Source organism: Myotis yumanensis, unplaced genomic scaffold (genome assembly GCF_028538775.1).
Source record: "Myotis yumanensis isolate MYYU_CA2020_CCGP unplaced genomic scaffold, mMyoYum1.0.hap1 SCAF_15, whole genome shotgun sequence".
Lineage (NCBI taxonomy): Eukaryota > Metazoa > Chordata > Mammalia > Chiroptera > Vespertilionidae > Myotis > Myotis yumanensis.
In genome coordinates, this window is record NW_027223766.1 from 50,671,338 (window position 1) to 50,698,605 (window position 27,268).

A 27,268-nucleotide genomic window follows, 5' to 3' on the forward strand; every position below is an offset into this window, starting at 1 on the left:
CCGCGCTCGGGGAGAGTGCACGTACAGAGCGCAGAATCTTTCATTTCTTTCTTTTTAAAAAATATTTTTATTGATTTCAGAGAGGAAGGGAGAGGGAGAAAGAGGTATAAACATCAATGATGAGAGAGAATCATTGATCAGCTGCCTCCTACACACCCCACACTGGGGATCGAGCCCACAGGCCAGGCATGTGCCTCCGACCAGGAATCGAACCGTGACTTCCTGGTTCATAGGTCAACATTCAACCACTGAGCCACGCCGGCTGGGTGAATCTTTCTTTATTCAAAAGTCTTTCAGTCCCCGACTGTGCCTGGGCAGAGTCATCACCCTTTGGGTAGCAGCTGACACTAGAGGCTCAGATGACAGGACAGAGGAAGAACACTGAAGATGGAAGTCACCCCTTCCCCTTGGACGCTGGGGTAGTGCAAGAGCAGGGGGCGTGTGAAGGGGGGTGGCTTTGTGGGGACAGTGGGGACAGTGCGCACGGCCTATGTGGCTGGAGAATGAGGTGTGTGGGGAACGCGGGACACGGGGCTGGGGAGATAGGCAGTGAGAGAGTGGGCGAGGCCTTAGGGCCCAGGAGGGGCTTAGGCCATGAACGAATTTTAAGTTGGAAAGTGGCAGGGCTAGGCCTGGCGTTGAGCGAGCCGGCTAAGGGTGAAGGCCCATTCTGCCTCCTCACAGATACTGGTTGTCATTGTGGTGAGACTGTGGGACCTCGTGGGCATGACCAAAAGCTCGAGAAACGTGCAAACTCAATGAGGCCACCTGGTCTCATTTCATGGGGGAGGGGGCGGAGGCCATAGGGGTTTTCTGGTGATTTTCCGACTGTGGATAGACCTATTAGTATATGAAAAGGTGGCCAAGGTATAGTCAGAGGAGCAGGGAGTTACCTGAAGGATGAATCCCCGTTGGTGCCGCGGACTCAAGGGTCTTGGAGAGGACCCACCTGCCAGGGGAGGATGGCGATCCCCCGGGCATGGTCTCATTCTGACCGACACACTGGCAAGCCGTGCTTCTGACCCCTGGGTGACCTTGGGCCAGTCAGCCCTCCTCTCCGGGCCTGTTTCTCCCTCTTTACATGAAACACTGGGTAGTGCCTGGCTCACCTCCCAGCGTGACAGACACAGGGTTCCTCTGGGCAGATGAGACTGTGGCCGTCAGCGATGGAGAGAAGGACACGTGCTTGCCCCGAGCACAGTCCAGAGGCGCCACTACTGAGCGCTCCTGCCCTCCAGCCCAGGGCTGTGGCGCTGCCCTTCCTGCGGCCTCCATGTGGCCCCATCCCCCACCCCGTCAGTCATCAATCTAAGATTTGGGGCGGGCAGCTTGGGCTGGTAGGAAGTTTTTGTTTTCCTTTAGCCATGACTTTGGAGACCACTGGAAAAAAACAGTCCCAGCTCCGGGGTTAAAATACTAGAGATGATCAACAGGCTGACTCATAGGAGTACCGAAACCCCGTTCTCGAGCGAGGCCCTGGCTGGCTCGGGGCCGCCCGGAAAGCGCACCCTTCAGTTCCCAGGAGGCGTCTGGGTTTCTGATTGACTCAGAAACGCCGGTGGTGAGCGTGTACCAGAGATGGGAGCTGCTAGGGCAACGCTGGCTTCACTCCAGCACGTCCCGCACGCACGTCCGCACTTGCTACTTGTCAAAGGAAGTTGGTAGGCTTGGGTGCAGGAAAGGCTTTGGTTTGCAGAGAATGGGGCTCAAGTCCAAAGTCATGCAAGTATCGTGGGGAGAGGAACTTGACCCAGTCTGCCAACCCCAAAGCTTGTGCTCCTACACTGTGCATGTCCAGCCTGTCTTTAACGTTGGGAACTGTTGCCATGGTGATCGATGGTTGGAACTCATCTTTCAGGTGGTTCTCCAGTATCACCTCTTCCCTTCATCATTAAGCTTGATCTCAGTAACTGCCTTTGCTTTGTTTGCTCTCTCTCTCCCCTCACCCAAGGATATTCCATTGATTTTTAGAGAGAGTGGAAGAGAGAGGGAAAGACAGAGAGAAATATCGATATGAGAGAAACATCGATTGGTTGCCTTCTGCATGTGCCTGACCAGGGCCGGGCCGGGGAGGAGCCTGCAACTGAGGTACATGCCCTTGACCGGAATCAAACCTGGGACCCTTTATTCCGCAAGCCAACGCTCTGTCCACTGAGCCAAACCTGCTAGGGCTGTTTGGCTTTTCTCTTTCCACTCCTTAATAATCCACACCCATCACTGCCTCAGGATGTTTGCACTTGCCTAGAATTTGTCCTTGATTTCTGCCTGGGGTACTTCTCATCATTGAAGCCACAAGTGTCACCTCTCAGGGGCTGGGCTTGCTAGCCTCCCCTCCTCCCTGCTTCGTTTCTTCCCGTCTCTGAGATTCTGGTCAGACACACTCTCATCTGCTAGTCTGTCGCCCCCGGGGAGCAGGCACTGTCTACCTTCCTCACAGCTCATCCTGGGCTCTCAGAGCCCAGCACAGGGCAGGTTTTCAATGCACATTTGTTCCGTGAGTGATGTCTCACACTGACTCGGGGATTTCACATGCAGACCCCGCGCGCCGTGAGGTCGTAACTGTGACACAAGTGTCTTACCTTGACCATCACGTCCCTTTGTCTCTTTCCAGTGAAGTGTCCCGAAGGAAGCTACTCCCAGGACGAGCAGTGTGTTCCCTGTCCCGCTGGATTCTACCAGGAACAGGCTGGGAGCTTGACCTGCACCCCGTGTCCTGTGGGCAGAACCACCATTTCCGCCGGCGCGTTCAGTCGGACTCACTGTGAGTTCTAAAGGGTCTCGCTTCGACACAGAAGCCTGCGGGGCAATGGGGACACAGCGGGTGTCTCAGCCTTGGCACTGTGGCCATTTGAGGCTGATACTTCTTCGTGCTGGGGGCTGTCCCATGTGTGGCAGCAGGTTTATGTCGCAGCTCACTGGCCCTTACCCATTAGATGACAGCAGCATGCCCCCCGCCCCACCAAATTGTGACAACCAGACATGTCACCAGACATTGCCAGGAGCATCTTATGGGGACAAAACTGCCCACCCTTGACAACCCTTGGGTATGCAACGCAATAATCAAAGAGGCCACCATCTTTGAATGGTCACACCCCATCACGACCTAGGCCAGGCATCTTGCCTGTGCTGTCTCATTTAATCCTCCCAGTTCCCCTTCTAGGTCAACATTATAAGCCGAATTTTTACCGATCGGAAGGTTAAGACTCAGAGAAGTCCTTTAGCCAAAGCCTGGCCTTTGATCTCGGTACTGATTCGGAAACTTCTGATGTTCCTGTCGGCCTTATCAGATTGGCAGGCAGAAGACGCTTTCCACCTGCAGGCATTGCCACTGTGTGGTCGTGCCCTTTCCCTTGTACGTAGGTCAGGACACTGTGTACCCATGGCCTTCCCGTAGGTCACGTGATTTCATGTGATCCACTTAACAGTCACGTGGGCGTCGCTGGGTTTCCCCTGGCGAGGACTCATAGCCTGAAATTGTGTGAACGAGAGGCAAACCATTATTGCTTAAAATCTGAATAGTGTGCCTAGCCAGCGTGGCTCAGCAGTGGAGCATCGACCTATGACCCAGGAGGTCAGGGTTCGATTCCTGGTCAGGGCACATGCCTGGGTTGTGGGCTCTATCCCCAGTGTGGGGTGTACAGGAGGCAGCCGATCAATGATTCTCCCTCATCATTGATGTTTCTATCTCTCTCTCTCCCTCTCCTTTTCTCTCTGAAATAATCAAAATAAAAAATCTAGTGATAGATTTTGAAAGTAATTAACCGAAAGAGATCAAGTCACCTCCTCTGATCAAGGCATTTTCCTTGAGCAGAAGAGCAGTGGGAGTTCCAGGAGGCAGGAGGGATTCCTCGGCCGGGGCTCTGACATTCCTCTGGCGGAGAAAGTCTTCACCAGGAGGGCGGAGTCCCCGACATGGCCCAGACAGTGCACCTAGATATCAGCCCGTTGATGCATTCGCTGTGGTTGAGGGCGACCTCCCGTGCTGTCATACCTCTGGAGGGACGCTCTCTTACAAGGGGGTCAGTGTCATGTACTGGCCCTTGTTAATGAGGGGGTGCTACCAAAATAGCAGGGGTAGGAGGGAGGGATGGGGGAGAGAGAGAGAGAGAGAGAGAGAGAGAGAAACATGGATGTGAGAGAGACACCTCAATTGGTTGCCTCCTGTACGCACACAGACCATGGGTGGGGATCCAACCTGGAACCCAGGTACGTGCCCTTGACCGAGAATCGAACCTGAGACCCCTGGGTGTGCCAGCTGATGCTCTGACCCCTGAGGAACATTGGCCAGGGAAGGCATGTACCTATTTTTAAATTAGAAATCACAATGTCACAGTGTGGGAGACGCTGGGATGCAACAGGGAGCAAAACCAGGTCAGGTCTCTGCCCTCTTGGGGCTTCTACCAAGTGGGAGGCAGGCAGTGGTCAACCACTCATTCACATGGACCAATGGGAGGAACCTTTCGTTCACATGGACCAATGGGAGGATTGACTGTGCTCCATGCTGTGAGGATGGGCATTGATAGGAGGGACATTAGGGAGTAGAGGGCTGCCCCTGGAAGCGGGGGGTAAGGATTGACTTGAAAGCTGATGAGCTGTGAGGAGTGAACTCACTGAAGACTGGGGAGAGCTGAGCACCAGAAGAAGAACCCGCAGAGCAAGGCCTTGGTTTGAGCAAATGGTACGACGGAAGGTGGTGTGTGCACGCCCGGCGATGAATGCAGAGATCGAGGAAGCTCAGGGCCCCTGTGCAGAACCAGAGGGGTGGGGCCAGACCTCAGGGGTCCAGTGGCCCAGCAGAGAGCCTGGACATCATATTTGGGTCAGGGCGGAATCACTGAGGAGTTATGAGCTAGGCAAGTATGTCAAACTCACGGCCGGCCGGGTGGCCGCATGCCTCGTTTATTTAAACAAGGTATGCAGCCCGTCGGCCGGAAGTTTGACATGCTTGAGCTAGAGGGTGTGTGGCTCAGATGTGTGACTTGGCTGTCTGATCAATGATTGGGACCCCAGAGGCACGCCATCGACCGTTCAGCGTTGTGTCCATCTCTCGGTTGCAGGCGTCACTGACTGTCAGAGGAACGAGGCCGGCCTGCAGTGTGACCAGGACGGCCGGTACCACGCCAGCCAGAGGGACAGGGACAGTGGGAAGGCCTTCTGTGTGGACGACGAGGGGCAGAGGCTGCTGTGGTCCGAAACGGAGGCCCCGCTCACGGACTCCCAGTGTCTGAGTATGTGCAGCCCTTAAACAGTGTGTTGCCAGGGAGGGGGAGCTCTCCAGGGCTTTCTAGAAGGGAGAGACATGCATTGTCTCTAACTGTTTACTGATGGAATTTTTAATCGATGTCAAAGCTGAAAGAACAGTGGTGAGATGAACAAATGCTCTGCACTTAGATCCAACCTTCTTTTGTTCTCTTTTATCTTTAATCATTGGAAAGTAAGTTTTAGACACCAGGAAACCTCACCCTACATGCCTGTGACTGCATGAGAAATGAATTGTAAGCATTCATCTGCGGAGGTTTCCTTTTTTTTTTTTTGTGGGCAGCTCATCTCCAAAAAGCTGGTCAGCATTTCTCCCTCCATGGGATGCTGTGGAGAAGACTTGAGGACCAGGCCTGGTTCCCTAATTTCCTTGCTGGGTGACCCAGGGCAAGTTGCTCGATGTCTCTGATCCTCAGTCCCCAGAGTGGCCTCCTGCCTGCCTCCTGAGACACTGTGGAGGTCACACCATCCTTTAAAGACGCAAACATTCCTCGAGCAGTCCCCTGGGCCAGGCACAGGCCCTCCATGAGATAAACTGTTGAAACTGGCCTTCAACAGTTTTCTCATCTGTAAAATGGGGGTGGTACGGCTACCGTTTGGGCAAGTTGGGTGAGTTAGCGATGGTAAGGCTACCGTGTGGGCGAGTTGGGTGTGTTAGCGATGCTGTGCCTAACACAGGTAATCAATCTCTCAGGATGATGAGCAGGCTCCATGCTAGTTGCCTTATTTCCTCATCTGTTACCCAGGGAGCAGGTGAGACAGCCTGCAAGGTCCCTTCATCCTGCCCCCCTCTGTCTTCACCCTGAGCCCCACCTTTCTGGGAGGCCCTTCTGCTGCTTGAGGCCGTGGCTTCCCTTTGCACACCTGGGCGAAAGCCTTGGCCACCAGTCACGTAGGTTTCTGTGCAAGGAGAGGGAGGACATCCGTGCGTTCACTGTGTGCCAGCTCCCGTGCAGGTATGACCTAGGCCAGTGGTCGGCAAACTGCGGCTCGGCAAATTGCGGCTTGCGAGCCACATGCGGCTCTTTGGCCCCTTCAGTGTGGCTCTTCCACAAAATACTAGCTCTTCCACAAAATACCGACTTCTGCGCATGGGCCACGAAGTTTCAATCGCACTATACGTGCACGCCCGCACGTGGTATTTTGTGGAAGAGCCACACTGAAGGGGCCAACGAGCCGAATGTGGCTCGTGAGCCGCGGTTTGCTGGCCACAGACCTAGGCCATCACGTGGAAACTTCCTGGGGGTTGGGCAAGGGGTTGACATGGTGCCCCCAGGCATTTAGTTGAAGAAAGTGAGGCAAAGAGTATTTCAGTGACGTCTCTTCAGCACATTGAACTGGTGTGTGTCTCACTCTCAAACCCATTCTTTCTGTTACACAGTCTGCTTCTACCTGATTGCTCTGCCTCCATATTAAACACGCCCACATATGCACACGCACACACACAGCACATGCAGGCACGCGCGCTTGCACACATAGCCAGCCAGCTCTCCAGCAAAGTTGCTGCAGCTGATAACAAAAAACGCCTGGGAAAACTCAAGCTCGAAAATCTCATTTTCTAAGGCTCAGAACAATCATTCCTTCTCCCGCAACCCCCCCCCCCCCTTCCCCCCAGTCCCAGGAGCTGTGCGCAGTGGCCCTGAGGCTACATGGCGAATCCAAGGAAAGTCATTGTTTTCCATGATCCTGGGAGGCTTAAGCGATCAGGGGGGCGGGTCCTTGCCATCCTGCACACCCGGGCCCTGGGGGTTCCCGGCCACTCGGGGACCCTCACCTCAGGGCTTGCATCTGACCCGCATCCCGCGTTGCCTCCGTGTCCGCAGATCGCAACATGCAAGTTGTAAAACGCCTCTTTTTTTTTTTTTGCCACTGTAAATGTGCGTCTTTCCACACACTTATTTTTTATTTTTTTTAATTTTTTTATTGCTTAAAATATTACAAAGGATATTACATATGTGTCCTTTTTTTCCCCGCCCTTGACAATCCCCAAACGCCTCTTGTTTGCTCTGCCCTGTGTTCCTCGGGGGCAGAAAGGGCAGCTTGGTAAGTGGCCCCAGCAGCCGCGATCAGGAGCAGCTCAGCTTCGCCAAGTTCAGCCGAGTCCCGGCTTAGGATGAGCCTCCGGGCTGATCCCCTGGTCGCTTCGTGGTTCAGCAGGCAGAGCTCGGAGCTTAGGTGTCCCCTCCGATCTGCAGGGGGTTTCCGTGTTCAGGAGCTGCCCCGCTGGGATATCCGCATGCCTTTCCCACAATCCCCTTCACTTGCCTTCAGGGGAGCTTTCTCTTTGGAAGGGAAACCGCAGTCTCATTTTTGAGGCTCTTGTCCTCTTGAAGAAGAAAGGGCATGGAGTCTAGTGGCATCACTTCCCAATCAGGTGCTCGCCCGCTCTCCGCCCGCCCCACGTCCACGGCCTGCACTGCAGGCCTGGTTTTCTTGGGAAACTGTTGTAGAGTGAGGCTTGCTCCTGGCGCATCACCGCATGATTTTTCACTTGGTGAGGACCGAGCTCCAAGGCTCGTAGCTTTCTCCTCCCTCATCGGGTCCCTGGTGTGCAGACCCAAGCCCGGGTGTGTGGTGGCAGCTAGAAATGCGGGTGTGATGCGCCTTTAAATAAACACGGTCGGGAAGGCCCGAACCACGTGCCACGCTTTCAGACTGACATGATCCCATGGGCACATGTGCCCATCGTCTTTCAAAAACCATCTGCCTCTCTCCGGGAAGAAGCGAAGTTGTGCTACGGAAAGAAACCGTCCAGCCCAGGAATGATAAGATTAGCCTCAAAGGGAAAGGCAGGGAATACCGCTGAGAGACCCTCTGTCAGTGAGGAAAAACTGAGTTGTAAGGACGAACATAAACTACATTCTCTAACTTTCCTCCTTGCTTCCCGGCAATGCGGTGGGAAATGAGACCTGAGTTGGTTACGGGGGAGGCAGCGCGCTGGGGCCACCTCAGAGGGAGCCCTCTCCTTGGGGCCTGCGTGTGGCCCTGGGCCGGGGAGGAAGGTGACTGCTGGCCCAGCGCTCTTTTGGCTTCCACCCTTCACAGTCTGATTTCATACATTTTGAATTTCCTTTTAGTGATGCAGAAATTTGAGAAGGTTCCGGAATCGAAGGTGGTCTTCGACGCCGAAGTTGCCGCTGGAGTCAGGTCCCAAGTTCCTGGCTCTGAGTTCCCCCTGGCGCAGTGCCTGGCAGGTGAGGGGTGGGCACATGGGCACCTGGAGAATGGTGTGCAAACCTGCTCTGCCGATCACGCAAGACAAACCGAACAGAACTGCTAAAGCGAACGTGAAAACATACACTTTAGCCCAAACACTTTGGAGTCCGTTGACCCCCCTAAGGTGCGTTTAGCTCATCATTTCCCTGAACAGTGTATAGGGCATCTACTATGTGCCACGCACAATGGGATGCCAAAGGTTACGGGGCAGAAATGAAGGGTACTAGCTCCTTATAGAACTATGTGTCCAAATTGGGTGACACATTCGTCTATTTTATTTTATTTATTTTGAAAATATAATTGTTTTGATTTCAGAGAGGAAGGGAGAGGGCCAGAGAGATAGAAACATTGATGAGAGAGGAACATCATTGATTGGCTGCCTCCCACACCCCCCACACTGGGCATTAAGCCCATAACCCGGGCATGTGCCCTGCCCGGGAATCGAACCGTGACCTCCTGGTTCATAGGTTGACACTCAGCCACTGAGCCACGCTGGCTTGGCCACATTTGTCTATTTTAACAGCGAGGCCAGAGAGGGGTAATAACAGCCACCATTTATTGAGCATGGGTCTGTATAAGGATAATTTCATAATCCTGCCAGCATCCGTGAACAGTCATTGTTGTCCGATGCTGCAGGTGCATGTGTGAGTGTGTGAGTGTGTGTGTGTGTGTGTGTGTGTGTGTGTGTATTTGGGTGTGCTGGGGGCAGGGTGTCCGTCTGCCTTCAGCAGCACCTGGGAGGGACATGCGCTGATGGCCCGTGGTGCTTGCAGGCTGTGCCATGGATCCGGCCTGCAGCTTCCTCACAGTGTCCACGGTGGGGTCAGACGTCTCCTGTGACTTCTATGCTTGGACAAGTGACAGCATCGCCTGCACAGCTTCTGGTCAGGTGAGTCCTGGCCGCCACGTGGCCTCTCGGCCTCTCGTCCGTCCGTCCATCAGTCACACCTGGTGGAATCCATACCAGGCTGGTTAGGTGATGGGATGACAGTGTCCATGGCCGATCCCTTGTTCCTCCGTCTCTTCAGAGTGATGAGATGTTGGGAAATGGAGACGGCATAGACCTGCTTCTGATGGAGCTGCCACAAAGGGCGTTCCTCTGAGCAGCATCGTGTCCTGACCCAAGAGGCAGAAGAGAATGTCGGTGCCAAGCCCCCTCCTGTTCCCCACCAGCCTACTCACCGGGCAGGCTGGGCACGGCATGCCCCTGGCCCTTGTCCAGAGCCTTCTGTCCCTCAGAGTCCTGGACCCTGGCATTCCTTTCCATTGTGGAAGTAAAGCGTGACTGTGGCTTACAAAGAAGAAAGCTAAATCTTAGTTAGACCCGTGAAATGGCTGTTTCTGTAGGCGAGAGCTGGTGGAGTGTTGGCAATGCCGTTGTTACCATGGGCGAGGGCAGATGGGTGTGCAGGGAAGCCCCTCTCTGTCTCCTAACTGCTCCTGCCTCCTCACACAGGCAGACCGCGTTCCCCTCTCCAGCTCCTGTGGACCTGGCCAGAAAGCTTCTGTGTTTATAAGCATCTTTGTTTGTTTACATGCTAACATTTTATAATACATATTTTTCTCCCCTGTACTTTAATAATTAACCTTGTTCTTTTAAAAATAAATCTATTTTTATTGATTTCTGAGAGGAAGAAAGAGGGGGAAAGAGGGAGAGAGATTAGAAACATCAATGATGAGAGAGGATCATTGATCGGCTGCCTCCTGCACGCCCCCCCCGGGGATCGAGCCCACAACTTGGGCATGTGCCCTGACTGGGAATCAAACCGTGACCTCCTGGTTCATAGGTTGATGCTGAACCATTGAGCCTCGCTGGCCAGGCAACCTTGTTCCTTTAATGGCACACACCAGTCCATCCTGTGGATGTCCACACTTTACCTTGCAGTGGTTGAGGACATTGGTTAGCAGTTCTCCCACGTCACCTGCAGTGGGCCATCGCCTGCCCTGTGTCCCTGCCTCTTGCTCTCATGGGAGTGTGCGCCCATGAGTGACAGCTGGGGGCACATGGAGGGGGCCCCCTGAGTGTTAGCTCTTTCCAGCTCCCCAGTCTCAACAGAACCACCTGTCTCTCCCCTGGGACTCCCCTGGAGTGACATGTGTCTGTAGCTGGCACTGGGGGTGCAGCTGAGTGCTCACCTGTCTGTGTGCGCCAATAGACTGGGAGGACAGAACGAAGAACATGGAAATGTAGCCCGGTGGGTGCCTCGCTGTGGTTAGGCTCTGATACCTGTCTGTGGACTGGCTGTCACAGGAGATAATGCAGCCTCTTTCATCTCCAGGATCAAGGAGCGGCAGGGAACGCCAAGGCCACCGGCTTTGGAAGTCTCAGGTGCCAGGTGAAGGTGCCGCCCAGGGACCAGGGTTCTGTGGCTGTGTATCTGAAGAAGGGTGAGTGTGGCCGGACGGGTGGCCCCAGACTGCTTTCCAGCAGGCGCGTTCAGGGGCAGGGGGGCAGACTGCCCCCACACTCCATGCAGGAGCCCTACTCCCTCCCTCGCTCCTTTGCTTCTCGGGCAGACGTGTCATAGCTGAGCATCTCAGACAGGCACCTGCTGAGGACTTGCCATGCCATTTCCATTCTCACCCTCACCTGAGGGCTTTTTCTCCATTGATTTTTAGAGAGTGGAAGGGAGAGGAAGAGACAGAAACACCAATGTGAGAGAGACACATTGATTGGTTGCCTCCCACATGCCCCTGACCAGGGCCAGGAGCCTGCAACCGAGCTATGTGCCCTTGACCGGAATCGAACCCAGGACCCTTCAGTCCACAGACCGACACTCTACCCACTAAGCCAAACAGGCTCGGGAGACATGTCGTTTTCATTCAGACCCTCATGTCTGATCCTCAGCAAAGGCCTGCGGGGCCTGGGAGGGTCATTCCCCGGGGGTGGGCGTGGGGGGGAACTGAAGCACTGAGCAGATGCAAAGGCTGTGGGCAGAACCCATGGAGTCCAGACTGTGTGCCCCACCCAGCCCCCGAGGCTGCCTGTGATGTGGGGGCACCTGGGCTGCGGGCTCCTGCAGCTGCCTGTCCTGGGCCTTCCCACCCACGGAGCTTCACTCACCCCCCATCACTCCCCCCAGACCACCCCCTCCACCTCGCCCCTTTCATCTCTGCCCTCCTGGGAAGTCTTCCTCCCATTGGCTGGGGACCAGAAGACAGCCACGGCGACCTGAGCAGGGACGGGTGGGATGAAGAGTGGCAGGCGTGCTATACTCATAGGTCCGTAACGCAGGGCAGGTGGCCTGGCTCCCAGCTTCAGACCTGGGCTGCAGACAGCTTGCAGCATGTGGGGACGGGGCCACGCCCAGGCCCAGAGCCTCATCTGACCTCGGTCCTCAGCAGGGACAGCGTCGGTGTCTCCTGTCTCCAGTCCTTCTCCCACCGCTGCCTCCGTCCTGCTCGATGAGGCTCCCTGGGGGCCTGGCGCCCCGAGAGCTCGGGCTTCTCTGATCCACCGCCAGGGTTACCGGACTTTCTGTCCAGTGTTTATCCCAATTATATTCACTGTTCATCTTAAAAATAGCAAAGCGGGGAGGTTATTTGCAAAAAAGAAAATAAATAAATACGACAAGTAGCCCCTCCCAAAAAGTCAATTTAAAACTATTCCGTGGCCTTGTATACAGTTTTTTAAGATGCAGTTCTATTTCTTGTTAAGTGTTGGCTATATTTTTTCTCCTCCTCCTCTCCTAAAAGTTTAGACTTTGGGGGAAATTGCAAGGGAAATTGTGGCGTTTCCTTGCTGCCAAAGCAATCAAGGGAAGACTCCTTTTTTTTTTGTCTTGTTTGACTTTTTAAGACATTTTTATTTTTAAGCAGCAAATGCAGACAGCCAGCCCTGCCGGGTGGCGGGGTAATGGGAGAGGAGGGAGGCGGGTAACTGGGGCCTGGCTGCAGAGCCCTGCTCTGGTCAGGAAGGGCCTTGCACCTCCACCTTCTGTAAAAGGGGAAGGGACTGTCCCAGCCGAGGGAGAGCACGCATTTCGGAGCATCTCCGCACAGTCTGTGGCACCGACGAGGGGGACAAGCACACCCACTCGCACGCCTGAGCGTGTGTGACCTGGAAGAGGGACAGCCTGACGGTGGTTCGGAACCACCCTCTGTCTACACCCACCTACGTCTGCAGCCTTGAGCCTGGAGGAGAGGCTGTGGGGTTTTTCAGAATCAGAAGACGGTGCTCAAAGGTTCCCTGGAGACTGTGTGGCCCAAGCCCCCCATTCACGGTTGAGGTCAAGAAAGAGGAAGCATCCAGTGGAACCCGGGACCTCAGGGCATGATCTCCCCATCTCTTAAAGGCCACCCACACCTGCTCCATTGTCTGGGACGGGACCATCGTGGGGTCCCCTCTGCACTGGGGCGTCCCAGGAGGACTCACTGAGCACCCACAGCAGGATACCCACTTGGCAGGCACTGTGGGTGCAGCTGTAAACAACACAGACGAAATGGCTGGTTGATAAAGAAATTGATCCAGATGCCCTAGCTGGTTTGGCTCAGTGGATAGAGTGTTGGCCTGGGGACTGAAGGGTCCCAGGTTCCATTTCGATCAAGGGCACATGCCCTGGTTGCGGACTCGATCCCCAGTGTGGGGCATGCAGGAGGCAACAGATCAATGATTCTTCCTCATAATTGATGTTTCTTTCTCTCCCTCTCCCTTCCTCTCTGAAATCAATAATAAAAATATATTTTAAGAAATAATAGCAGGCCTAGCCGACTTGGCTCAGTGGATAGAGCATCAGCCCGCAGACTGAAGGGTCCTGGGGTCCATTTTGGTCAACAGTACGTACCTCAGTTGCAGGCTCTATCCCCAGCCCTGGTTGGGGCACATGCAGGAGACAACCAATCAATGTGTCTCTCTCTCTGTCTCTCCCCTCCCTTCCATTCTCTAAGAATCAATGGAAAAATATCCCCAGGTGAGGATTAACAATAATAACAAACAAACAAACAAAAAATGATAAGCAAAGGTCAGCTCTCCACACGCCGCCGTTAGACCCGCAAGGCGTCATGGTTCTTGTCCTGGTCTGTGGGCTCCATGGCCCACCTCCCTGCACAGGCACATCTGAACTGTCATGGCACAGAGAGGATCAGACCACATGCCGCCACTATCGGCCAGTGAACCCTGGTCAACTCTGCATTGTTTTAAACAGTAAAAAAAAATGTTCCACCTTTTCCCCAGGCCAAGAATTCAGCACGAGAAGTCGGAAAAGCTTTGAACGAACCGGTTTCCAAAACGCGCTCTCAGGGATGTACAGCCCCGCCGTGTTCGCGGGCCCGGGGGCCAGTCTGACGGAGGCGCACCTCTTCTGCCTCCGCGCGTGTGACCGGGACGCGTGCTGCGATGGCTTCGTCCTCACGCAGGTCCAAGGAGGTAATACTGACGACCACCACGGTCTCCAGAGGACGGGGAGTGCGTGGGGTCCACAGCCTCGACAGGGAGGGATAGCATTCACCCTAAACGGCTGCTTCTGCATCCATCCCGTCTCCAGGAAGAGCGAGAACCTGGGGGTCGTACTGAATTCCTCGCCAACCGCCCTGCCCTCCGTGGTCACTCCCACTTCTTGCTGCTGCTTTCTTACTGTATTTGGCAAGGAGGCTAATTCCATCCTCACCTCTGCTGTCCATCATCGGACTGTATTCGTTTTGTTTTGTTTTTTTGCCAGTTGTGCCAATCTCCTCATTGCCCTCTCACCCCAACCCCTGTGCTCCCTCAAAATCAGTCTGTACAGCTCTCAGCCCTACTCAGGCTTTCTCCTCCTGAAATGTGAGCTTGTCTCTTGTTTTTGCATCCAAGCTCTCATGTGCATGTCTTTGGTGGATTAAAACGTTGACAGGATGAGATAGCCTTATATCCTCGACCCCTGGGAGGGGACTGGAAATGCTGAGTTTAGCTCCCAGCGACCAGTAGTGGCTCAAAGGAGAATGTTTGCTGCAGTGGCAGGGCGGGAATCTGGCTCGGAGTAAGTGCAACCCTAAAGTTCCTGGTAGGTGCGATGCTCTGTGGTTATATGATGTGCGTTCATGTTCGTGTTTAGATAAGCAAAAGGTAAATAGATACATGACAGGTGATAGATAGATGATAGATTGATACATAGATTGATAGATACATAGACAAATAGATGATAGATGATAACAGACACGAGATAAATAGGTAGATGCACACATGTGCACATGATCACACACATGTATATAGCATGTCTTTATGGGCACATATTTAGAGACACTGCATTCCAAGCTGGGAAGCCCCCTGCCTTCTCTGGCCTGTGTGTCTTTTCTGAGGACACCGCTCCCCAGACTCGGTTGCTCACCAGACCGTGTGATTTCCAGCTGGAAAGGCTGACTTCACTTTCCGGAGGAGCCCATGTGGAGGAGGGATTTGTTCCAGGAGCAGGGAGCCCACAAACCCTTTTCCATGTGCTCTGGCCGGCGGCCTGCTTGCTGCTCCCGCCCAGTGTCACCTGGGATCTGTGACTTGTGGGGAAGCTATGCTCTCTTGGAGACAGACACGAAACCCAGGCCGATGGCTTCCCAGTCTCGTCCAGCGGCCAGATGTGGGGCTGTGACTGTAAAGCGTTGGCTGGACCTGCCGATGGCCAGGAACAGAACCCGATCCGTCCTTGCCCCGCAGTCTGCAAAGTCACTTAACTTGTGGGTGGGTCCCCTCCAGCCCAGCGACACTGCAGCCTCCTCCCACCTCCAACCCTCAATGGCTTCATTTCCACTGATCGTTACTAATGAAAATTCACGATGCTTCCAGACCTGCATTTCAGCAAGGCTACTTGGGGGTGGGGTTCAGAGGGACTCCGAGGCCCCTGGTTCACGTGAGCGCAATGGAAACTGGCAATATGCTGAGCAAGGTGACCTCTGACCTCTGACCCCACCTCTCAGACACTCGGAGTTCTCATTGATACTCTACCAGAGGTGGGGAACCTTTTTCCTGACAAAGGCCACTTGGATATTTATAACATCATTCACGGGCCATACAAAATTATCAACTTAACAATTAGCCCGCTGTATTGGGCCAAATATTTAAAAAAATATATTTTTATTGATTTCAGAGAAGAAAGGAGAGGGAGAGAGAGATAGGAACATCAGTGATGAGAGAGAGTGTCATTGATTGGCTGCCTCCTGCACGCTCCACACTGCGGATGGAGCCCGCAATCCGGGCCTGTGCCCTGACCAGGAATTGAACCGCAAACTCCTGGTTCACAGGTCGATGCTCAACCACTGAGTGCCGGCCGGGTTGGACTAAACATTTAATTAACTCACCCTTAATGCCTCGGCAGGTCCAGACCAAATGATATCTCGGGCCTCTTATGGCCCGCGGGCCGGACGTTCCCCGCCCCTGGGAGTCTGGCACCTAGAGAAGCAAGCGGCACGGGGTCTCTCCTGAGGCCCGAGAGCAGAAGGAAAGACACACCTGCCCCCTCTTGATTCCTTGTCTGTTGTTTGACTGGTGAGAGGGACAGCGAGGCGGGCAGACGTCCTCCAAGCTCTCAGCAGGCTCTTCCTGCCCAGCCCTTTGGAATGTGCCAGTAAAGACAATGGCACGGCCATCAGGGAAGAATAACCCAATTTAATACCAGGCTCCTGAGTGCCAGCTCCCTGTCCGCCTGCAGAATTGTCCCCTGGCCTCTCCTGAGGCCTCTCGGGCACAGAGGCTAGGCCAGTCTCTAAAGGGGCCCCTTCCCATCACACCAACCGCTCTCCTCTCCTGACCCCACAGGTCCCATCATCTGTGGCCTGCTGAGCTCCCCCGACGTCCTGCTCTGCCATGTCCAAGACTGGAGGGACCCTTCCACAGCCACGGCGAATGCTACATGTCCCGGGGCGACAGCCGGCCAGGGCAGCCGCCCGGGGACACTGCTCCTGGGCGGCCAGGAGTTCCAGGGTGAGTTGCCTCCTGCCCACGTTCCTTCAGGACTAGTGTCCTCCCCAGCAAGGTTTGCTGCTACTCTCGTAGGAGCCCTCTCCACGCCCCGAGGAATTCGTGCTTCTGCTAAGGAATTGTACCCGAAATGCTGCATAGATACCCTCAGGGCCTGGCAGCTGCTTTCCACAGAAGCAGTGATGCAGCTCTTCAGGCTGCTGGTTGGCGGAGCGAGGCAGGCTCGGCAGGCGGCTCTGCGGGTCTCAGCCAGGCTCACTCAGCATCCGGGGTCCGTGGCAGTTGGCTGGTCTGGTTGTGGTTGGGGGGGCCTGGCCCTGCTCTACTGCTCCCTCGTCCCTCTCCTGTAGACGGCAGGAACGGGAGGACCAGGAAACACAAGCTGGGTCTCCGGAGGTTGAGGCTTGGGTCTGACAGTCACCTCTGAGAGCACATGGCTGACGGGAGTCCAGGCGTGGGAAGACCCACATGGCCTCTGGTGGCCGGAACCTCACAGTCTGGGCAAAAGGGGTGACTGCGGAGGGGTGAAGCCCTGCAGGAAAAATGCCATCTGTCCCCATTCTACAGCTGAAGAAACTGAGGCGCACAGACGTGAGGGCTTCCCAAGGCCTCGGGGCTTGTAGACAGAGGGCTGGGATCTGAATTAGCCCTTGAAGGCCGTATGGAGTGTTTGACACATGGTAATGATATTAGGGGATATGAGAACCCTTCTAAAACCCTGCCATTGTTTTCTGGGATGTTTTAAGAGCTGGACTGTGTCTTATTCATTTTTGGTTTTACACCGTCGAGCGTACAACCCGGCCCAGCATATCCGTGGGGTGCGCCTTTCCCAAAGCCTGGAGGAAAGACCCCCGAGTTGGGCGGAATTCCACGACGCTTAGTTTCTTCTGGGGGCGAATAAAACCCAGCAGCTCATTTATGTGACGGATCCTAGGCATATGGTATCGATTATTCCGCGAGGCAGCCCAGGATGGAAAGGAGCGTTTGAAGAGAGACGTGGGATACATTCATGGGCAATAAATCCACAGTGAATTGCTTAACACGGAGCATGTGCTTGGTATGAGCCCAGAAACGAAGAATGTGCCCTTGTCTGGCCTCCTGGGGGGGACTGGTTACCCAAGGGCTTTTGGAGTCTGGGGTTTTGGAGTTGGTGTGTGTGCATATTTGGGGTGCAGTCAGAACTTTAAGAAGATGTCCTTTGATGGGGATCTCAGGCAGCCTGAGGCATAGTCATGATGTTCCAAACTGGAGGTTGGAGCTACCAGTATAGTCTACTTCAAGATTTAAAGGGCTGCCCATCTGGTGAGGCTCAGTGGTTGAGTGTTGACCCATGAACCAGGAGGTCAAGGTTCAATTCCCGGTTGAGGCACATGCCTGGGTTTGCAGGGCTTAAACCCTGGTGAGAGGCCTGTAGGGCACAGGCGATGGATGATTCTCTCTCATCATTGATGTTTCTCTCTCTCCCTCTCCCGTCCTCTCTCTAAAATCAATGAAAACATATTTAAAAGAAAAGACTTAAAGGGCTGCGGGGAGAAGGGGACAATGAGGGAGGGTTGGGTGTGAGTTGCAGAGATGGGCTGGGAGGTGTGTGAACAGCCATGAGGAGGGAGTTGTGGGGCCCGTGCACCCACCATTTCTGTTTAAGCTTTGTGCCTGGGTTGACCTGGGCCTCAGGTAGGAACCCTCGCAGGGTCTGCATCTCCTCAGTTTCCAGGGGGCATGTCTGGATGTTTTCAACTATCAGGTGTTGGCGGCCTTGATCTTCCTATTTCCAAGAAAGATGGCTTAGAAAGCTCTGGGACGGCATACGTCTCACTTCTGACAAAGGCCTGGAGTGTAAAGGAATGAAAAACAGGCCGATGCAAAGTCCCCTACTGCCCACAGCGACTGGCAGCTCGATGGGAAAGACAGGCCGTGGCAGCAGCACTCTAGGTTCGCTGGGAATTTCAAAGGCTTCCTGTGGTTGAGCGATGGCGAGCCTCGGGCAGATGGCTGGTGTTCCCCGCACAGGGTCTGCTTTGCATCAGCGACTGTCATTATCTCGGGCGCTGGGAGCTCGGTGGAGAGACTTACCAACGTCCCCGATCATTGTCACCAGATGCCCCCGGAGCAGATGTCGGATGGGTGCCTACAAACAGGACGCCCCCATTGGCTCTTTACAATGTCGTGGATGGCGTGCCACCGTGTGCTTAGCACTAAGTGGACTCAGGACAAGGCTGATCTGGGAAGGTCAAGAAATACAAGAGAGACCTGGGGAAGTGCTGCAGGGAGGAGAAGGCAGCCGGGGAAAGGTGCACGTTGACCCCTGGGGAGTCTGGCCTGGAGTCCTGCCCAGCTCGGGACTGTGGATTCCATAGCCACCCAGATGCAGCACGTGACCTCCACAGAGGGCAATTAGGACCACGCAGCCCCCATCAACCCTCAGGAGCCAGGCTCCATGCCAAACCCCAAAGCCCTAAACATATCCGGGAGCCTGCAGCCCCGACTACGGAGCCAGTGCTGATGACTCAGAGTCGGCAGGCCTGTCTGTGGGACAGGGACGTCCTAACCCAGCCGTCGTGGAAAGAATGCAAGGATGTCTGGACAGGCAAAGCCGTCCACCTGAAGTATTGCTCAGCAGGGGGCATGGGATGATGGTTGCGTGGGTCCTAGGTGCCCTCTCACGATCAGTGACATCAAACCAGGGAGGTGTGGGGCATGGACGGAAGGTCTTCATTCAGGAAACGAATTTGGTGGTGGATGGACTTGGGCCCTGCGTTTACTCAGTGGCTCTGAGTGTCATTGACGGCCTCGTTGTCCTCATTCGTCCCTCCTCGCCGGCATCTGTGTACTGAACACTAGTTCTCCACAGGGATGGTGGCGGTGGGGGATAAAAGAAGGAGTCAGACCCAGCTCCCAACCTCAGGAAGCTCTAGTGCATTCAAGGAGCCAGACAGTCCCGGTCAAGTGTGAGCTTAAAGAGAGGGGAGCTTGGTTAGTGCTGTGCAAATCCATACGGTGCTGCAGACTGGGATGCTTAAGCAATGAGTAGCCCGGCCAGTGTGACTCAGTGGTTGAGCATCGACCCATGAACCAGGAAGTCACCAGTTTGATTCCCAGTCAGGGTTCAGGCCTGGGGTGTGGGCTCGATTGGGGGGGGGGGGGGCGGCGGTGTGCCCTGAACAGGAGACCAGGGGCCTGACAGCTCTGGTTTGGGGATCCAAAGGCTGGAAGAGACTCCAAGAAGCTTTTAGGGGTGCACCTGTGTGGCGGGAGAGGCCAGTGTGGGGGAAGCGAGGCAGTGTGGTCCAGTGGTCCCCCGTGAGAGCAAGCCCACTCCAGCTCATAGAAATAACCATCTTCCTTTTGCAGGCCTGAAGCCCCTGGAAGGGACTCAGGGCCCCCTGACCAGTTTCCAGCAGGTCTATCTCTGGAAAGGTAAGCTCCGCGCTGGAGGGTGGGCAGGACACTGGTGGCGGGAACCTGCCCGGCCCTGGCCCTCACTCCCGGGGCACACTGCTCTCCCGGGGGAGACGGCAGAGATGTTCTTTCCAGTGCTCTGTGTGGACTAGAAGGGCTTCAACTCTCATCAGATAAGACACCAAAGTCTGAAAGAAAAAGGGCAAGAGTTTAACCCAAGAAAGGAGGGAGGGAGGAAGGACTGGCTTCCGTGAGACCAAGTGCGCTGGCCACAGGCGCCCTTGTTCCTGGGATGGGAGCTCTGACGGCAAGGCCAACTATGGGGAGGAGGGTGGAGTTTCTCCCGGGGGACTTGGCCACGGGTGCCTCGCTCCCTGAGGGCAGGGGAAGGGATAAGGCCCCCGGGGGTGGTGCATGGACTCCTGCCACGGTGGATGCACAGAGCAGGGTGCAGGGAATGAGGAGGCTCACATACCTGCAGGTTCGGCATCGCCTTCCTGTGTGTCTGGCCTCCTTTGAGTTTCCTGAACGTTGGCCGAGTGCCTACTCAGAGCAGGGACTGTGAGGGCACGTGGGATCCATCTGAGGACTATGGGATGGGAGAGATGGGCGGGGCACAGCCTTGACCTATGAGGCCGCCCAGTCTCAGGAGGGAGCAGGCAAGAAGTGGACCGTTGCCTGTCATGGCTACAGGAGCTGGTAAGAGGCATGAAGAGAAGATCCCGGACCCTGAATCTCTTCCCTCCTCTCCCCACAATCCCTCCCTCCTGATCTCTAGTCCCTGAGAGAGAGAGAGAGAGCTGGCGACCTCTTCCTGTGCTTGTGAAATGGTGTGAAAGAGGCAGAATGTGGGCCTGGAGTGGCTGGGGATGAATTCTGCTTCCATTACTTACCGCCTGTGTGACCTTGAACACATCAATTATCCCCTCCAGCCCAGACCCCCCGTGGGTAATGCAGCAATAGAAATAGTACTTGCCCCGTAGAGTGGTGTGGGCATTGGCAAGACAATACATGTAAAGGGCTCAGAACCGTGCCCAGCTCATGATAAATGCTGATTCATGTAGGTGGTGGTGGTGGTGGTGGTGATGGATGGGGAAAGAGCAGGAGAAGGAAGGAGGAGGAAGAGGAAGAGGGGGGAAGGAAGAGGAAAAAAAGTACCCATCATCATCATCTTCTTCATTTTAAAATGGTATGATGAGGTCATACACTCCCTCTCTCATTTAGCCTTGCCTATAAGGTTAATACACAGGTGGGGGGAGGGGGGACATTTTTGTTCATTTTTCCAGACAAGAAAAACGAGACTTAGAGCAGTTGAGTGAAATGTCCACAGGAGTCCTGGAGTGGGACCCAGACACTGGTCCCAAGTTCAGTGCCTCCCAGTTCTCAGGAAGTTCCGATAAAGGAGGAATTAGCTGGTAGAAAATTAAGAGATGGCGTCTCCCTGGGCTATTTCCCACACTAACCAGGAGCGCCCCTAACTGCCCAGCACCCCATCCTCCCCGCGCTCACTCTGCTGTCACAGGTGACCTGGTCCCAGCTTGGGCATTTGATTTCTTGACTCTGCGTTGATGCACTCGTCACCCACACGGGCTAAGTTATTTCATTGCTCGGAGTCTCCGTTTCCTCGAGTGAAATGGAAATCTTACTCGTTACCTTCACAGGGATTGTAAAGGTCAATATTTATGAACAGGTTTCATCAACCTGGAAGGGTTTATAAATGTTACTAATTTCAACAGCAAGTACAGTCATAGTTCTGCTTCTGAGCGGTTGGCTGACATTCCACTGAAGGCCAAAGAGTGCAGACCTGCTCCCCGGAATTACCCCAGGTCATGTGTTGGGCACCGGGCTGCAGACCATGATGACCTCTCACTTGGCCGCCTTGTTGGCCTCCTCCCACCTCCAACATTAGAACAACGATTCCTTTTCTCCTCCTAGATTCTGACATGGGGTCTCGGTCCGAGTCCACGGGCTGTAGAAGGGACATGGGACCAATGTCAGCACCTCCACCAGAAGCAGGTACCAACCCCAAACCCTTTCGATCAACGTGGGTGTCTGGCTGTGGAGACAAGATGGGGATGGGAAGGGGAAGCGATGAGTGGACCATTCACGTGGCTCCGTTCTGCAGCCGGGACTCCCTCTGAGCTTCTAGCCCAGCTGAGATGGGAGAACCAGCAGAGCTTTGTCTATTACTTGGAATCCCTCCCAGGTCTTGGGGGATAGGGGAAGCAGATCCCCTCCTGGTGGGTGTGGAAAGGGGTCCTTCTTCTTGGAGTCACGTGATAGCTCTGTGGCTCATAGGCATGGCCCTGGCTCCGAGTATGATGGTGGATTTTACAGAACCTTCTCAAGTGCCACAAAATCATTCACACTGACGTTGCCACAAGCCCTACCTCCATAGCGCTCACTCTGGCTGAGCGCATGTGCTGGGCCACATGGGCTGTGCACAGACAAAACCGTGATGGCGAACCTTTTGAGCTCGGCGTGTCAGCATTTTGAAAAACCCTAACTTAACTCTGGTGCCATGTCACATATAGAAATTTTTTGATATTTGCAACCATAGTAAAACAAAGACTTATATTTTTGATATTTATTTTCTATATTTAAATGCCATTTAACAAAGAAAAATCAACCAAAAAAATGAGTTCGCGTGTCACCTCTGACACCCATGTCATAGGTTCGCCATCACTGGACCAAGAGTCTCATGTGCCAGCCACCGCATGGCAGTGTGACCAGGGCTGCGGTGGGGACAGGGGAAGTGGGAGTGCAGGGGAGGGAGGGCACTAGGCGGCCTGCAGGAGTCAGGACCTCCGAGCAGCCTGGCAGGGTCTGCCAGACAGTTCTGGGCCACCTGGGAGACCATGTTCCAGGTCAGAGAGCAGCTCGTGCAGAGGCCTGGAGGACAGCGCGAGGGTGAAGGAACTTGGGGTGTGCCTTCCGGTGCTTTTGGGCCCCCTGTCTTGCTTTCCTTCCTTCTTCCCAGTCTGTGCTCCTACCTGTGCCAGGCCCGGTGCAGTGGGGAGGACATACAAACCGGCCCTGAGACACTAACATGAGATGCAGCACCTCACAGGGCTGGGGTCCCAGAGTGGAGGATGGCCAGGTGGCCCTGGGCGTCTGCCGGCACTAGACTTCCGGCCTTGGCAGACCCCCATAAACCTTTTATCCCCCTTGAGAGATTGTTGCTGGTAAGGAAGCCCCAAGGCAAAGTGGGGGTGTCTGTGGGATGCAGTGCCCTTAGGTCAGAGCCGCGGGCTAAGGGACATTGTAAACGTGCCCTGGCTCATCTCCATCACCTACTTCATGCAAAGTCAGACCCTCATGAGGTGCAGATATGGCCCCCACTCCTGGGTCTGGATATGGGGTCCCTCAGCCCTGGAGAACCTGTTTATAGAGCCACCGGCATCAGAGCAGGAGGGGACAGTGTGGGTCCCTGAAGCAAGGGGAGGAGCAGGTAGGGGAGGAAGCAGGGTCTACATGCAGGCGGGGGCAGCCGTGGCCGGGTGCAGCCAGCAGCATGGTGGTGAGCGAGGACCAGTGTCTGCATGCTTCCCTGGGTGAGTTCAGGCACCCGGAGGTGCAGCTCAAGATGCAGGTAGAGCCTGGACAAGGAGAAAGCTTGGGCTTCTGTTCTCAGGAAGTGGGGTGCCCAGGAGGAGCCTTCAGCGGGGGATTGCAAGGTCTGAAGACACAAGGAGAGATGGGGGGACGGAGAAGCTGGAATTCCCAGGTTTGGGCTGAGCATAGCTGACAGCTGGCCTCACATGACGGCCGCCTGTGGGAGAAAGAGGGGACTTCCCCGGGGCTTCGGAAGACAGCAGGGGCATCAGCACCTCAAAGTTACGGAGTCAGCTTGGATGCCACAGCTGCCTAAGGATGGGGCGGGCTGCTGTGGTCGGCACAAATGGGGGACCCCGGCTGCAGGGGCAGCGGCCAGAAATAGCCGGGGAAAGTCCCGCCTTGGGGGAAAGTTGAACCAGAAGGCTCCCAAGGTTTCTTCCAATCAAGATTCTAAGATCTTTGCAGCCGCATAATTTTAGGGCTTTCTGGGACCTTCTGAACCCTTCTCGCCTGACCAGACTCCCAGTCCTACGGACCTCAGAGCTGCTCTGGCCTCACATACCCTGAAAATGTGTGTGTGTGTGTGTGTGTGTGTGTGTGTGTGTGTGTGTGAGAGAGAGAGAGAGAGAGAGAGAGAGAGAAGATAAGGGAAAAGAAGTTGATCCCTTCCTTCTCTTCCAGATATGACATCACAGCTCTTCTCCCCTGTGGACCTTACCCAGGTCGTTGTCAGTGGGAATCAGTCCCTGCCCAGCCGGCAGCACTGGCTGTTCAAACACCTGTTCTCACCTCAGCAGGCAAACCTGTGGTGCCTTTCCCGTAAGTATCCTTAGACCCCATCCTCCCACCTCCTGACCCCGTGGCCAGGCATCACAGGTTAACAACCGGAGAAACAGAGAAGGTCAAACTCAGCGACAAACTCCCAGGTCACTGCAACCTTAGCACCGTGGTTGATGCGAAGAAAGGATATAACTCCCATCTTCAAGATGCTCACACTGTAGTCAATTTCTACTCTGCTCCCAAACCCATTATCCATCCATCCATCCATCCATCCATCCATCCATCCATCCATCTATCCATCCATCCATTCATCCACTCATCCATCTATCCATCCTCCCATCCATCCATCCATCCATCTATCCATCCATCCATCTATCCATCCATCCATTCATCCACTCATCCATCCTTCCTCCCATCCATCCATCCATCCATCTATCCATTCTTCCTTCCTTCCATCCATTCATCCATCCACCCATCCATCTTTCCATCCTCCCTTCCTTCCATCCATCCTTTCATCTATCCATCACCCACAGGCATAACCTATGTTCTGGGCCTTGTATTTGACCTTGGGGATGAGAAAAACACACACAAATATGCCCATCAGAGAGCTCACGTAGACCAGGGGCAAAGTGTAACATGGGAACAGCAGCGGGAGATCATCCACGGAGCTCATAAGGTTTGACCGTCCAGTGGCCTCTGGACTGAAGGTCCTGGCGGTCTCCGAGCTGGGCTGTGTAGATCCGGTGGAGTTTTACTCTCTCTCCTCCTGGACTGCGCACCCCTCACCCTATTAGACTCTGCCTTTATTCGGAGCCACATGGACCCCCTGTTTTGTGCACGACCCTCTCCCCAGCTATCAGAACCCGGTGTTTTTCTTGGGTCTTCCCGACTGGACAGCCCTGACTGTCCTGGGCATGTGCCTGCCTGGAAAGACCCCCTCGGAGGCCTGTCTTCTCAGAAGATCCTGCCGAGGTCACGGTCCCTGAGGCCTCCTAAGCACTGAGCCCGCTGTTCCCTTGCTGCAGGCTGTGCCCAGGAGCCCTTGTTCTGTCAGCTGGCCGAGATAAGAGACAGTGCGCCCTCGTACTTCACCTGCACCCTCTACCCAGAGGCCCAGGTGTGTGAGGATGTCCTGGAGCCGCGTCCCACGGGCTGCAGGCTGATCCTGCCTCGCAGGCCGAGCGCCCTGTTCCGGAGGAAAGGTGAGCGCTCGGTGGGATGGGCGGAGACGGCGTTTCCCGTGGGCGGAAGTACTTATCCGTGCTGCTTACGGAGAGGTGACGCCATTCACAAAGGCACCCAGTCGGCTGTAGAGAACAATTCTGCCCTGGAATGCCGGCCTCAGAGAAGCTACTGCTGATACACGGAGCAGTTAGAATCCCACCAGTCTGCATGTTACAGAAACCCACCCACAGTGGCTCTGGCAAGATAGGAGTTGATTTTTCTTTCTAGGGCACTAATGACACTATTTTAAAAAATATTTCTTTACATTTAAAAAAACTAATTTCAGAGAGAGAAAGGGAAGGGAGAGATAGAAACATCAATGGAGAGAATAATTGATCGGCTGCCTCCTGCACGCTCCCCACTGGGGATCAAGCCTGCAACCCAGACATGCGCCCTGACTGGGACTCAACCATGACCTCCTGGTTCATAGGTCAACACTCAAGCACTGAGGCATGCCCACTAGGTGACACTATTTTTGGGGGGAAAATTTTTTTTACTCAGCACAGTCTCGGTTTCTCCAAAGACGTTATCTTTTATTGACTGTTCTTTCATCTTTGCTGGAGGCCTTTCTCAGATAGCTGATGGCCTTGGTTTTCCACTCAATGTGAGAGAAGGGCCCCAAAGTTGATCAGGAAGTTCTCAGTGAGAGGGGAGCTTGTAGACCTGAGATTCGCCTGGAGGGTCATCTGGTGGGGCCACCCTTTGGGGGTCCCTCATGTCATGATTTTTAGGTCCTGCCCATAGAGGAACCTTAGCGTACCTGGCCCGGGGCATGAAGCCTGGTGCTGTTGGTTTGGATCCCACATAAGGTTGGGAGGAAGTCTCGGTATTCACCACGTGCATTGACCAGAAAGACTCCTCCGGTCTCCGGTGCTGCTCCCACCATCACTCTCCCTGGGGCACCCAAGACCCTCGCTCCTTTGTCCTCTTTAGAAAATGAGGCTCCCACCGTCCTGTGCTGGGAAGAGGGCAGAGAGCAGAGGCGGGCAGGAGCAGGAGACTAATTGCTTCCCGAAGAGATTCCATGCCCATCCCGCTTTCGCCCACCCCCGGCCACTGGTGCCGCCCTCAAACCCTTTGGGATTCCGGCAGGTGGACGGAGTGACTTCTTGCTTCTTCCCTCAGAAAAGTCCTACATGCTTTGAGGTCTACTCACTTGGTGTTGTGCTCTGCCTGTGTGTGTGGCAGCTTCCAGGATGGCGTCGCTATGTCCCCTGTCCCCGCCTCGTGGCCTTTGTGAGAGTGTTATTGCCATCGGGGTGGGAGTCACACCCTTTTCCACTGGAAGCAGCCAGTCTGCTCTGTGCACCTTCATCCTCATACTTTTGCGGACCCGGCAGATCTCTCCCTACCTGATGTCATTGTTTCCTTCCCCGCGCAGTTGTTCTGAAAGAGACAGTGACGAACTTTTACACCCGCCTGCCATTCCAAACGCTGACCGGGATTTCCATTAGAAGCAAAGTGCCCATGTCCGACAAGTCCATCTCCAACGGGTAAGCTACGTCACCCCGCCCCATCCCGCTGGGATAGTTATTCTAAGGCACCTGTATCTGCATCCGAAAGAAGGGGATATCTATAGGTTAAAGGTTCACGCAGAATAAAAACGTGAAGCTCAAGGCAGAGGTTGATAAAGGTAATAAGAAAGTCACCATGTCTAAGGACCAGGGCTACAGTAGATGACAAACACGAAATGTAGCCTGGACCTCCCGTCAGCTGATGCAACAGGAAATGCAAAAGGACAGGAGCCAGGTCTTATCAATGAATGACAATGATCACACAGATGCTGTAATTAACTTGATCACAAAGCCTCACTGTGCTCTGTTCAGAATCTGGAGAGCAAATAGAATTTCTAACAGGACCACAGGCGTGTATGGACTTTTGGTTTATTTGTTTCGTTTTTTTAGAAATGCTTTTTGCTGTTATTGTGAGTTGGCTGTTGAAGACGATGCT

The 27,268-nt window shown here is 54.5% G+C and overlaps 1 protein-coding gene across 1 annotated transcript in view; it reads left to right on the plus strand.

Annotated features, from left to right (window-relative positions):
* TG (thyroglobulin) overlaps positions 1-27,268 on the plus strand; it is a 155,020-nt gene that overhangs the window by 29,358 nt on the left and 98,394 nt on the right. The window contains exons 21-32 of the mRNA XM_070392365.1: positions 2,612-2,761; positions 5,058-5,228; positions 8,337-8,453; positions 9,249-9,364; positions 10,755-10,863; positions 13,649-13,840; positions 16,196-16,360; positions 19,709-19,774; positions 21,692-21,772; positions 23,996-24,133; positions 25,120-25,296; positions 26,700-26,811. Of these exons, the coding sequence (XP_070248466.1) occupies positions 2,612-2,761; positions 5,058-5,228; positions 8,337-8,453; positions 9,249-9,364; positions 10,755-10,863; positions 13,649-13,840; positions 16,196-16,360; positions 19,709-19,774; positions 21,692-21,772; positions 23,996-24,133; positions 25,120-25,296; positions 26,700-26,811 (1,594 nt within the window). The remainder of the gene's footprint in view (positions 1-2,611; positions 2,762-5,057; positions 5,229-8,336; positions 8,454-9,248; positions 9,365-10,754; positions 10,864-13,648; positions 13,841-16,195; positions 16,361-19,708; positions 19,775-21,691; positions 21,773-23,995; positions 24,134-25,119; positions 25,297-26,699; positions 26,812-27,268) is intronic.